This window comes from Pezoporus wallicus, unplaced genomic scaffold (assembly GCF_028554395.1).
Source record: "Pezoporus wallicus isolate ANWC-B61680 ecotype Strahan unplaced genomic scaffold, APGP_CSIRO_Pwel_v1 contig_13954, whole genome shotgun sequence".
Taxonomy (NCBI): Eukaryota; Metazoa; Chordata; class Aves; order Psittaciformes; family Psittacidae; genus Pezoporus; species Pezoporus wallicus.
The window spans coordinates 2,674,839-2,688,565 of record NW_026638000.1 but is presented as its reverse complement, the minus strand read 5'-3'; the positions used below and the strand labels follow the sequence as shown (position 1 = coordinate 2,688,565).

Here is a 13,727-nt window from a genome sequence, read left to right as displayed (position 1 = left end):
AGGGGTTGGAACTGGATGAGCTTAAGGTCCTTTCCAGCCCAAACTGTTCTATGATGCTATGATTCTATGTATTGTGGCTGCTCTGAGTATAATTCTTTGAGGAGGTTTCTATCTAAAATGCAGTTTTACTCTTTTTCCCTTGCAGACAGGCTTTACAAGGTCTTGATCTGTTATATTGGAAGTGGTAAAACATTCTTGAAACGTGTTTTTGAAATCTTTAGACCTTTGACCACATTTGCTATGATGATACAGACGTAACAGCAAACCCACTTGAGAGACATTTTAATGCAACACTTTAAATGAAATCAATGGGTAGTTTCAGAATGGCAGCTGAATGTGTGTTCTTGCCATTTTCCTATTTAACAAGAAGAAAAGGCCAAACAAGGACCAATTAGTCATAATAAAATAAGCTTTGATGACATTTTCACTCCTGAACTCTGGTATAAAACAGTCATCTAAGAAAGAACTGAAAGGATATGAGGAATTTGGTAGTATAACTGCATGTACATACACATACAATCCTGAGTGAAAAATGGTCAGGTAAAAGCACTGTGGATTACTTTGTCTATGGAGAAAATGTGCTAGCTGTGGGTTTATGTGTATGCATGGAGCTTTTTGCTTCGTTTTGTTTTAACTAATCTCAGTCTCCGTTTGAAGTCTATGCAGGTTAAACTCTGTTTTCATTCTTTGGATCTCCATGATGATCGTGTGCTCGAGTTACCCTGTCGTCTCTTCCATGGTAAGTCATGCTCCCTACTTGCTTGAAGGTGATGAGCTTTATTTCTTTTAAATAGCTATTTTATTTAAATTAGTGCTTTTTCCTTGCCTGTTTCCTAGTTGTTTCATAAAATGAAAAGTTTCTTGTATTAAAGCTATTGCTTAAATATCATTACCTGATTTTCCTGGAGTACAGCTCAGTTTTTGCTTTAGTTACTAATAAAATATGCAAGCCTCTAAAATAATCATGTGAGAAATGTATTGCATATTTAATGTGCAGTGTAGGGAGATGAAATATTGTATGGAAAAGAGAAAAACATCGATCCACCTGAATCCCTTGTCTACATCAAATAGGTACAACAAGATGTATGTATTCGTTTCACCTATTGCTAGCTAGTTTATAAACCAACACATTTATCTATCACTGTTAGTGTGAAAGTAAGGAGAAATTCTTATATAAAGTTATGGAAAATTATTGCATAGGATCAGTAATACAAATATGATTGAACTATGAAAGTAGCATAGCCCATAGAACTGAAGTGAGCAGGTTACTTAAATAATGCTGACATCCTTTCAGCTGCTGATCTTGACCAGTTTATTTACCACGACACATTCCTGGTCAAACCACGCATTTAAGACTTTGCCATTGTGGAATGAGACACTTTATTTCTACTGATATTCAATTTCCCTGCTTTGGACAAAGTCTTCTTTAGATTTGCTGGTTCTTTATTGCTGTAAAATCAGCTCTAGGAGCCATGGTTCAGATTTCTTTTTCTCCTCTGATGTGTTTTCCATCATTATCGTTTTATTAAGGTGATGTGTCGCTAGCAGAGATAGTGGCTACTCCTAAAGCTCTTTATTTTATTGATGTGAAATTCCTGTTAGCCTTAATCTACCCATCACCCGGTCCCTCTGTATGTTTTCTGCTGTAAATGCTGAATCATCTTTCATTTCTGACCACGATAGTTTAGGTGTAGCTCAATCTGAGTAGCCACAGTTCTTAATACTACAGCTAAAATGAGTTTAATTATTTCAATGAGTATCTTGCGTGTCAAAATAACAGCAATTTATTCAGCAGTGAAATCCCTGTGTAGGTTGGGAGATAGGAGCTAAAAATTCAAAGGGGAATTTCTCTATGCCTGTGTTCCTTGCATAAAATATTTCTTCTTGTTAGGGAGAACCTTCAGCCTGGGGAACAAACCCAGACCCGGTGCATGCTCATGCTTGGAGAGGAATCATTAATCTACCTTTTATATGCACAGAACAGGCAAAAGAAACATTAAGCACTAAGCAATATTAATAAAAGTAATAGCATACTGAATTAAAACTAATCTTAGTGAAGCTAATGGCAGTTTTGCCATCAATTCCAGTGAAGGCAGATGTTAACCCTGTGGCTTTGCACGCAACTGTTTCCCAAGCAAGAATGCTTGAGACATTTAGACAGCTTTCGTAAGAGTTCTTTCAGATAGATCATCTACAAGCTTGTAAATCACGATGTGCTGCAAGATGCACACAGCAGCTATAGACACGCCAGAGAATGTCTGAGTTTAAATTCAATGTTAATTTCAATGCAATTTAAATTTGTGAAGGTTTTTATGTTGTTTACCGTTTTATACTGTAAAATGCAAGTAAAAGGGACGTGTACATAAACCTTTATGGGTTTTAATCTAGACTTTTTTAAACTCCCATTACTACTTTGTCATTACTGAATTTAGTTATACCTAAGTTTAACATATTACCATAACTAGTTGTAACTACTAGAAAGCTCCTCCCACAGAGCTCTGCTTTGCAGGTATTATCATTTCCTCTTATCCATCATTTGAGCTACATGACTCCCCACAAGTGATGACAAGATGCTGTTTCATTTTACAGCAGTAAACGTACATGCTACTCTAGGGAAACAGTGTGACATGCCACAACTGGTCAACATCATGGAAAACAATTCATTTCATACCCTAAACGCACTGGCGGCAGTATGAGTAATTTATACCAGATATACCACTGTGAAGTCTTCTATAAAACTAGGAAAGATCTGACTTGGAATATGAGGAATCTTTAGCAAACAGCAGTTCATCTTTGGCATTCGAAGCATAAAGGGTTTTTCTGTTTCTACTTTGCTTTTTCTACCGACCAAGTCCTGGCAAATACATGAATTCATAATGTTACCTTTCCTTATCTCTCTTTTTCTCTTTCTTTCTTCCTGTTTTATCTTCAGAGCAGCAATCCCTTCTATTTGAATTGCCAGCTGTATGGGAAATCTGATTACTGCCTGGTCCTGCTGAATAACTGCTTGGCCAAGGCGGGCAGGAGCGAAGAAGTGGCTGTTTTAAAGCCTTACCTGGAGATGCCATTCAATAAAAGGTCCTTTCGCAACGGGGTTGGATCAGGAATGAAAAAAACTTCCTCTCGAAGAGCAAAGTCATAAACAAGTGCTCGAAACTGCAGCCCCAGTTTTAGATCTGATGTTTAACTTTGTGCTTAAACCCATTTGAATGCTTTCCAATGATAGCGCCAACAGAGACAAATGTACCCGTGTCTTCAGCGTGTAAACAGAGGTTCATTTCAAAGAGCACGAGCCAAGGGGAGCAGATGGGATTGCTCAGAATGGGCTTTGTTTCCAAAAGTTATAGGATCATCAAATTTTGTGTTGAATGTTTTCATTCGGTGAATTCCCCTTCTTTGTAAAGCCTCAGATTTAATCAGGTTCCTCTTGATTAATACAGAAATAATCCTGCCCTTTGAATAGATGCGTGCATGCAATCCCTTGGGAGGACTGATGGTGTTACTCCCATAGAGGCAAACCCACTGGCAAAGCAAAGCATGCCTGTACCTTCCTGTCCCACATCATATTTATGCGAAGACAACCACTCTGGCAATTATAAGACAGATTTAAAGTACATTTCATTTGAGATTCCCAAACGTACCAAGGGCCACTGGTGAAAGAGAGAATCAGGCCCTACTTGTAACTGGTAGTTTCTCTTTCATAGAGTTATTTAAAACGACTTTAGCAGGAAATAATCCCTTAAGATGTGTCATTTCATTCCCTGATAAATCGCTCTAAGGCCGGGTATCAGTGCTGCTCTCTTTGCCTCAATTAATTGACTTACATAGCAAACACACACCTGATGAAATGTGCCAAACGTGGTTTCTGTTCATCTGCTCCAGTTGTGCTGCAGTAATTGACAAAAAGAGGTTTTATTCATTTCTGGGGTGGGGGGGAGAAGGTCATTTGGTCTGTGTGAGTTTTACCTTGTGGCTGTCTCTTCCAAAAGCAGTGTAATGAGCTGTGACATTGGCTTGAAAATGTTGCGTGTCCATGCGATGCATTCTGGATTCCAAGCTAAGACAACAATAAATCACTACATGGATGCTTTCTAATATTTCCCTGTTAAATATCAAACCCAGTATTAAACCTAGAATGCGGCTGATTGGCATGATCACCTCCACGAAGCCCATTCCTCTGCTTCGCACCCCTGAGCCCATGGAGAAATGTGGCTAGAGCTCAGAGCAGTGCTAGTGCCACGGTGGGTTTTGGGACTGAAGCTGCCTAATTCCTGGCTGGTTCCAGGAGATCAAACACACTGCTGTCTGCATTTGTCCGTGCTGAAATGTTTAAAGCATCATCTATTTAAAAGCTGCTTAAACACTTAGACTCCTTCTGGGTACCGCTGGTGTCTAGGTTGCTTAGCTCTTGAAGTCAAGTGACACTTAGAGACCTTTAAAAATGCATAAGGAAAATGTTAGATAATTCTTATTCTTATGCACTCTGTCCTGTGTAATGTCTGGACCGGGGAAGCCCAGGCCAGGGTGCAGGAGTTTCACTGCAGCAGGGCATTAGCCCTGTTTCATTCTTGGCCGCTGTGATTTCAGACATGGCTCACGTCCTGCAAATGCAATTTTTTCAACTCAAACACTCTAAAGCTGTGTCCAGAGCTGCCCAAGAAGGAGGATTTTTAATGCCCTCGGCCATGGAAAGCTGAAGGGCTGAGCATGACTTGTGTGTCTAAAGGAGGGCCACAGAGGTGCTGCGAGGGCTGGAGCCAGGCTGAGAGAGCTGGGCTGGGGCAGCCTGGAGAAGAGAAGGCTCCTGAAGGGGAGACCTGAGAGCAGCTCCAGTGCCTGAAGGGGCTGCAGGAAACCTGGAGAGGGGCTTGGAACAAGGGATGTAGGGACAGGCCAAGGGGAATGGCTTTAACCTGCCCGAGGGGAGACTGAGATGAGCTCTTAGGCAGAAGCTCTTCCCTGTGAGGGTGCTGAGGCGCTGGCACAGGGTGCCCAGAGAAGCTGTGGCTGCCCCATCCCTGGCAGTGTTCAAGGCCAGGTTGGACACAGGGGCTTGGAGCAAGCTGCTCTAGTGGAAGGTGTCCCTGCCTGTGGCAGGGGTTGGGACTGGATGAGCCTAAGGGTCCCTCCTGATACAAACCATTCTGTGACTGCTGAGCATGCGGGTAAGCACCACTGAGAGGTATCAAACCAAACCCTGTGTGCAGGGTCCCACCACTGGCTCTTCTTCCTTTTCAGCAAAGGTAAAGAAAGGTACACAGATTTAATCATGCCCTTACTCAGGCACAATATGAGTCTTCTGCATCTGTCTGTACTCAGTGAGGTGGAGGTGTTCTGTCGCAATGCAGCTACCTGGAGCGGCTCTGTCCTGCTCCTTGCAGCTCCTATCGCCCTCCAACTTATTTTTCAGGAAAGAAAAACAACCCAAGTCCAGATTTATCTTTGTCTTGGGCTTTCACATCCATTTTAGTGAACTTTTTTTCTCCATAATCAAATACATTTCTGCCTTGGTAACCTGTGATAAACAAGGCTGTCTGTAAGCCAACAGAGCTATATGTGTAGCTTTGAAAATCAGCCTCTTCATTTATTGTGCAGGCTATGAGTAAGTTGTTTAGTGCTTTGGTAATTGCCTTTGAGCAGGGTATATTCAGGAGGGATGGAGAGTCGGTATCCCCTTGTTTCAAGTGTGGACTGCAAGAAAAATAGCTTCTTGGCTACAGAACAAAAGCCCATTATTTATGATTTAGTCATTCCCTGACAAGCCACTCCACCTTGAGGGATCTGCATATATCAAAAGGAAGGTATGAGGAGACCACCAAGAGCCATAAGTCTTGCACTCACCCAAATCGCACCAAGCAAGCCTGGGAAATGTGGGTTATCCAGCTGACTTACAGAAGAGGTTCTGTCACCCGTGGTCTGATCTTGCCATCACCACTCACTGAAAACCCACAGTAGTTACATTGCCTTTGACGTGTAACGCTGAGCTCTGTTGTGAACTTTAAAGGTGGCTTTATTCTGGAAAGATCAGAGAGTAACCTTAGTGATCTCTGTCAGAAAACAAGGATTGGAGGGAGCCATTGCTCAGCACATTAACTTCAGTGCTGACAGGAACTGGAAATGTGATATCCTCTGTCTTTTTTCAGTGCCAAGAGGACGATGGAGCGGCTGTAGGCATGCTAGCCTCCAGCATACGTAATGTGCTGCAGTGAGTTATGGTCCTTGCTGGAGAACAGGGATTCATTGCTCGGTGATAAGATATTGGGTTGAGTTTCCTTACTATTTTTCTTGGCTAACCTAAAAGAAAGGATAAACAAATTTAGAGTGTAGGAACAGTAATGCTTTGTCAAGGGATTGAGGAGCAAGTTGGGCAGCTGGGAATGCCTTGATTCTTGGCCTTTGATAGTAATTCAGTTTGTGACCTTACATAAGTCACTTCATTTCTACTTGGTTTCTCCATCTGAAAAATAAGACATTATCTTCATTAAGCCCTCTCACATGAGCAGTGTCATGAGTAGTAGATCTGGAAGGTGTTTTGGAGGTGTTGGGACAAAGAAGGGTGGTCTCTGCCCATTTCTCCAGGTACTATTGAGCAGGGAAGCTGTGGCTGCCCCATCCCTGGCAGTGTTCAAGGCCAGGTTGGACACAGGAGCAAGCTGCTCTAGTGGAAGGTGCCCCTGCCCATGGCAGGGGGTTGGAGCTGGGGGAGTTTTAAGGTCCATTTCAACACAAACCATTCCAGGTTTGTATGGTTCTATGAAGCAGGTGAGATGCTTATTTCCTGATGAGTCTGAGTGAGAGGTGTCCTATACACCTGCACTTTCAAAGTCCAGCTGCTATAATTTATTCAACCTTGTGCTAATAATATTATGTCTTTTCTTCTTTTTTTGTTCATGCATCCTTTGGTAAAACACATTAAAATGCATTTAAAGAACACGCAGAATCCCTGAATCCATAGGGATTTTTCTTTTACCCTACTTTGCTCTAACTTCTATCTACCTTTGGAAGCTTTGGACATAAGTTTCCACTAATGAGTCCTTGTCTTTGTGCTGTGAGAGCCATCTCCAAGCACAGCAGTTACTATGTTTGGCAGCCAGCCTGTCCTGAGCCCTGGGGTTGTTTGGGCTGCTACTGCCCTGCAGGAGCTTGTGCTGCATCCCCATCCCCACCTTGCAAAGGCTTCTGCAAGTTACTGCATGTTGCCTTCTGCTGCTCTGCTCCCAATGAAGGATCTGTGCCTTTGGAGGAGGCAGCTAAGGTTATCACTAGGTGAAAAAGTAAGGAACCAATCCAGTAAAATATGAACAAGGGAAATCTGCCTGCAGACAGGCTGAGGAATTAACATTTCTCTTTTTATTGGCAAGAAAGGCAATTAAACCGCCTAGTGTAAGAGCATCTCATTTACTTGAAAGACTGAAAATTAGTTGTTGTAATGACATACCAATACTTGGTGTTCTGATTACCAAGCATATATTAAAGCATATATATATCACATTTAGATTCCCTAATTTGCTATTATTTGCCTGTACATGCGAATTTATTGCCTTAAAATACTGTGAGGATGAAAGGAAGAAGTCTCTTGCTGCTTTTAGCTCTGGATATAATTTTGACCTTAAGAAAGAACAAGACAGATATGAGAGAGTATATTAGATGTTATTATGACTGTAATAAAATACAGATAAAAATCATAGTGCAGAAAGACTCTAAGACAACTATTAAGCATTTGTCATAGAAAGAAAATCAAAATTTAACTTATCAGATATTCTGGCACTTTAAAGATTCATCGTGAAAAATTACTTCTAACAGCGAAGCATTTAGGCAATATGTCATTGATGAGCTGCCTGCTTAAACGTTTCCAGAGTTTGGGAAAAGATAAAGAAATGTCAAAGATAGGCTTTTTATTAGTCTGACAGAATCTTCCCCTAGATTTACATATCTTTCTGATAGCAAACTGGTATGGCATTGCATTTCTCTATTAAGAAAACAAGCTGAGCTCATTGTCCTGCTCAAACATATGATGGTTGGTGAACATAACCCAACCAGAATGTAGCTTGTGGACTGCAAATATGATCCAACTCTACATCAGACTTCACTCTGGTATTCGGATTTAGAGCCAGGGGGGATTTTTCTGCCTTTGTGGTGATAGAAAGACTTTTTCTTCTAATACCTTACAGGATTTGAAGTTATTGGGTTGATTATGCTTAAAATTAAGCATATCTTAAAAGCTCAATCAACTGAGACCTATCTCCTCAAAGCCTTCGGTATGAACCTTTCAGAGGACATAAAAGGGCTCAATGCGATAAGAAATGAGCTATCAGGTGCTGCTCTCAAGACATCCTCCACAACTCATTGAAGCCAACACGAAAGCTGCTGAGCACCTTCAATGGGCTTCGGATCAGACGCTCAGCGTATTAAGGGTAAGAGTATTTTGTGTTCTCTACTTACTGTCGGCAGAATGAATCCAGTGAATCTCTATGGCAACCCTCGAGCACCTCACAGCAGCTTTGTGCACTAATAGACTTTTCTTCCCAGAAAGCATCCTCATTGATTTTTGTGGTTTGTGCCTGCTGTCTCTTTTAGCCCTCCGTATCTTCATTTGGGGACCGGAGCATCACTGGCGTTCCAAAACCGCAGCCAAATGCTGGAGCTGGGAGCTCCATGAGGAGCAGTTGGCTCGGTCTTCATTAGCAGCCACTGCTTTGTAATTAGTAGCATGACACTTGGGTGAACCAAAGGTCTACAGAGATGTAAATACAGGAGTGAGCATTATTCTGGCATGCTTTCAGTCCCACTACCACTTTATTTCTTATTATACTTTAAATGAAACGTTGACAAGCAAATAGATGATGGTTCTACATGTTGCAGGGTTTTGTTGACTTTGATTTCAAGTCAAATGTAAAGAACAAATGGATCTCAACTTGACTCAAAATACAGGCGGGAATCACAGAACCTTAAAACATTTGGGTTGGAAGGGACCTTAAAGATCAAGGGAGAATAAGTACAAGTGAAAATGTCCATTGGGGTAAAAATCGTTGTCATTTAGCAGTTTTGCTCTTCTTCATTGACTATTTCTTTACAATGCTGTTATTACAGTAAACAAAGACCTGGAGTCATGATGTATATTGGTAGAAGACTGCTTGATGGTGCTCATTTTCATAGAGTCATAGAATGGTTTGGGTTGGAAGGGACCTTAAGATCATTTGCTTCCAATCCCCCATGCCAGGGTCTTCAGGCTCATGCACACCTATGGTGTTTGATGGGTCTTTCTTAGCTCCAGGTGTCTGTGGATGTTGCATCTTTGCACTGGTGTGGGAAATCCATCGATTCAGCAGACAGATGAGATGTACCATACTGCAGTGAGAGGTTAGACACACAATTCTCACACAGACATCTCCTTTGAGGCCATAAATTAACCTGTCTTAACTTTAAACTGAGTCCCACTGTGTCTGTTAATGATTTTCTTGAAGCTACTAAATGGCAGTTGTGGTAACCGGTCCCCCTATGTAGAAATGTGTCAGAGATATCACATGTTCCCCGTTTGAAGTCGTAAGGGCTTTTGCTACACTTCTATGTATTTTAGATACATGCCATGTTATAAAAAGGGATATTTTTGATGCTGCTGGTCTTTTTGCTTTTTAGTTTTAGCCAGATCTGCAGATTGTTCCTTCCTACTGGCAATAAGAATGTTGTTAGCTTCCTGGATGTTGGGAGCAGCACAGTCACGAGCATATTTCCTGCTGCTCAGTGATGCCTGGCAAAGTGCATCCTGTGAAATGTCACTTCATTTCATGTTTCTCAGTTTGAAAGTCATTTTTACATTCAAAATATGGCAAAATCATTGTTGCACAGAACACCATGGCACGTCAGCAAGGAAGCTAAGTCATGCACTTAAAAGATGTTGGCTTGAGTGCACCATAATCATAGAATCCAGCCTGGTTTGTGTTGGAAAGGACCTTAAAACTCATCCAGTCCCAACCCCTGCCCTGGTCAGGGTCACCTTCCACTAGAGTAGGTTGCTCCAAGCCCCTCGAGAAGAAGCAATGTGTAAGTCAAGGGATAAGCTCTTCATGTGCTCATTATTGACTCAGTGTCATGGTTTCGCATTGGAAGTCATGCCAAGTGTGGGCTCGCCCTGAGAACTGGACCCTAGCTGCTGTCATACTTCCTGCCTCCAAGATGTGCATGAGAATTTCAAGAGCTGTATTTCCATATCTTTTAGTAAAATGGCACAATGACAAGAAAACAAACAACTTAATACACAATTTATATTCTCTTTTATCATTGATTACTTTTGGTTACTCTTTGGATAAGAGAGAATATGTATTGTTGCTTATCATTGGTACTTTTGGTTACTCATGTCCATTTCTTAATGAGGTTCCTTACAGCCACTTGAGGCAATGTAGAGAATTGACTGGAGGAGCTTACAGAGTGATTTAAGGCCAAATCCTGACGGCTGAACATAATGAAGTATGCTACCTGATGCATGGAGGTCCTGTGGGTACTTTAAACCACCTTAAATGAAAGAAGACAAATGACCCACATGGGTGGAACCGATGGAATTGGTCTATGAAAAAGATACGCATAAACCAAGAAGAAATATTATGGGTTGGTGCTCATTTTCTTCTTTGTCTATCTGCAAATACGTACAATAATGTAACTGGCTTTCCTATGGCTGCTTCTCCCTGCCAGCAGCCAGGCAAGCCACTGTGTCAAGCACAATCTCCATTTCAAATTGATGTCACCAGGTCACTAAAGCACTTGGAAAAGCCCAGCCAGTTTCTCTATTTTTTTTTTGCATCATTTGTCTCCATTCCCATCACCAAGCTCTTGCTTTTGGTGCACAAATGCTTTGTGATGCGCTGTTGTCTTTGCATAGTGTGGGGAAAGGGTGTGCATGAGAATGAGACCTCCAGGAGGTTCAGCTCTGCTCGCTGGCAGTTTAGCTAGTTTGCTCTTTTGCGTGTAAAGCATCGAGTCAATTTGCATATCTGGGTACTTGAACTTTACAAATGACTCCTTATGATCAAACAAATAAGGTGTCATTTATGTGCTTGTGTTAAGGAAATGAGTTACATTTATCTTTGCTCTGTTCTCAGAACGAAGTCAGGTACTTGGGCACTCTGAGAGCTAGCGCCGTTCGCCTGTCACCCAGTCTGTACCTTTGAGCTTGCAATGCTAATTAACAATACCATAGATGCTACAGCCTTAAATTGAAAACTAGATGTTTTAATCACTAGCCTAATGTTATTTTGCTATATATTTTGCTAAACCATATTTAATTGTTTCACTTTTTGTGTAAAACACCTTGGGATTTAGATGGATATAGCCATATTGCATTAAAAAAACCAGCATTTTTAAGGGTCTTGTGGCTGAAGACAGTTTCATTTGACATATTAATTGGAAAGTGGTTGTTTAAGTGCTTGCTTTGGGGGAACATATGATTTGGTTATTCATTAACATCATACCATTAGAAGGACTTTTTACAAGAGTCTGTAGGGACAGGCCAAGGGGAATGGCTTGAACCTGCCCGAGGGGAGACTGAGATGAGCTCTTAGGCAGAAGCTCTTCCCTGTGAGGGTGCTGAGGCGCTGGCACAGGGTGCCCAGAGAAGCTGTGGCTGCCCCATCCCTGGCAGTGCTCAAGGCCAGGTTGGACACAGGGGCTTGGAGCAAGCTGCTCTAGTGGAAGGGGTCCCTGCCCGTGGCAGGGGCTGGAGCTGGAGGAGCTTTAAGGTCCTTCCCAACCCAAATCAATCTCAGGTTCTATGGTTAGTATTAGCTCATTACAGCTCCTTCCCTGTGTTACAGGGAACAGGTAGGGGCAAGTTCCTGGCCTCTGACACCTGCCTTTGTGCTGCTGGAGGACAGAATTTCACTCTGCATTTGACCTCCCAAATGCATGTCCTTTTCCCTGTGAACCAGTTTGATGCCTTTACGTTTGTGCCTTGTCAGTTGAGGCCAGTAGCTTTCTACTTGATGGCAATATAGTTTTTAATGTGTTTGCAACAAATGCAGAGATTTTGTTGTGCAAATGAAAACAAAATAGTCTTCCCCATTAGGTCTGCACAAGCCTTGTCCTGGTCACCATTAAAATCCTGGCATTTACCAATAATCATCACAAATGATGCAGCTGTTCTGCATTATGGGGTTTTGAAGTGATCCCAATGCAGTTGTCTGCTGTTCCTCAATGTCTTGTTAAACGCCTTGGTCAAGGCCAGGTTGGATGAAGCCTTGGGTGCCATGGTTTAGTGTGAGGTGTCCCTGCCCGTGGCAGGGGGGTTGGAACTGGATGATCTTAAGGTCCTTTCCAACCCTAACTGTTCTATGAGTCTATGATTCTATGCAGTACTGGTCGGTAACAGCAGCGAGGTAAGTACTTGTTCATGACTAACTGAACAAAACAGGGAAGGAAAAGCAAACACAGCCACTCTCCAGGGGATCCTGTCTCACAGTGAATGAAAACTCTTATTTCTAAGAGTTACATTTAAAATCCTTGACCTTCAGGAAATGGTTCAATTTTGCCATCAATAAACAATGAGTTTAACATGCCAGCAGGGAGGGCAAAGAGATTCCTCTAGTTCTGCTCATAGTTTTATGCTGTGGAGTTGCAGAGGCACAATCCCCGGATTGCTGAGCCCAGGCAGGAAGGCAGCGTGCCTGATGTGGAGCCTTGCTATAAAAATGCACTGATTATTTCCTATAGGAAGCTTCCCCACACTCCCTATGGCACCTCAGGTGGGTTACATACTATATCTGTGCTTGAATCTTCCATCTGAAAAATAGGAGCTTGTCCTTTTCTCCCTTCCTCTCTTACCCTGATGTGATTTCCTGCTGCTGGGGCTGGCACACGCTCTCTATATGCAATACGCACAGTACTTAACCAGTGCAAATTAATTATGTCAGCACTATGGTAGTGCAAGCGACAACCAATTGTGGGCACGATGGGTAACCAGCGTGTGATGGCGTGAAGGAGATTGCAGAGAAAGGGCAGGCTAAAATTGGCTCTGTGAGCAATTTCCCTATTTTGAGGGTGTTTTCTTGCCCAAGAAAGTTAAAAGCCTGTGGCATATGTATATTTCGCTCTTTCTTCATATTCATAGCTTTAAATGTGGTTGGAGATGGGAGACGTGGTACCTTTTCCTCTGTGAGCTTGAAGCTGCTGCAGGTTAGCATTCCATAATTACTTTTGTCATCAAGACAAATGCCATCCTACAAAAGTTGGAAGCTAACAGCACCTCGCCTTTGATATATGAATATTACCACTTTGAATGTTGGAATGGCATTATAGATGGTTTATGGGTTTATGACTATGAGACATTTCTTAGTCTCTGATTCAGAAATACGTTTCCTACATATTTTAAAGTAACTTTTGGGTCTTTGACGTCTTTTTTGGCAAGCCTGTGACTTCAGAACAGCTTCTTGAAGTGAGCTGAAGGGATTGGAGGATTTTAGAAATATCCATCACTAAACTTAGGTACAGAGTAGTCACCTTAACACCTCTACTTTAATACCCTGCAATGTCAAGGAACGGCTGCATTGCATTAACTCACTCCAGTTCCTGCTGGGAAACCACCCAGCCTTCGTAGATAGCTGTTGCAACGTGAAATAGTTAATGCCTCTTCCCTTAAATTGTATACCCTGCTAGCTATGCAAAGATCATGCAAATGTCATCTCACAGAGAACACATTCACAGAACTGTATTAGTTTTTGGAGTGAAAATAGCATCATTTT

At 42.0% G+C, this 13,727-nt stretch overlaps 1 protein-coding gene across 1 annotated transcript; it reads left to right on the top strand.

The window, feature by feature from the left end:
• Positions 1–655: 655 nt before the first annotated feature.
• On the top strand, positions 656–3,881 carry NPS (neuropeptide S; the record flags this gene model as incomplete). Its single annotated transcript, XM_057408690.1, has 2 exons — positions 656–739; positions 2,933–3,881. Coding segments are annotated over 2 exons (294 nt in total), but the record flags the coding sequence as incomplete, so codon positions are not given.
• Between the last annotated feature and the right edge of the window lie 9,846 nt (positions 3,882–13,727).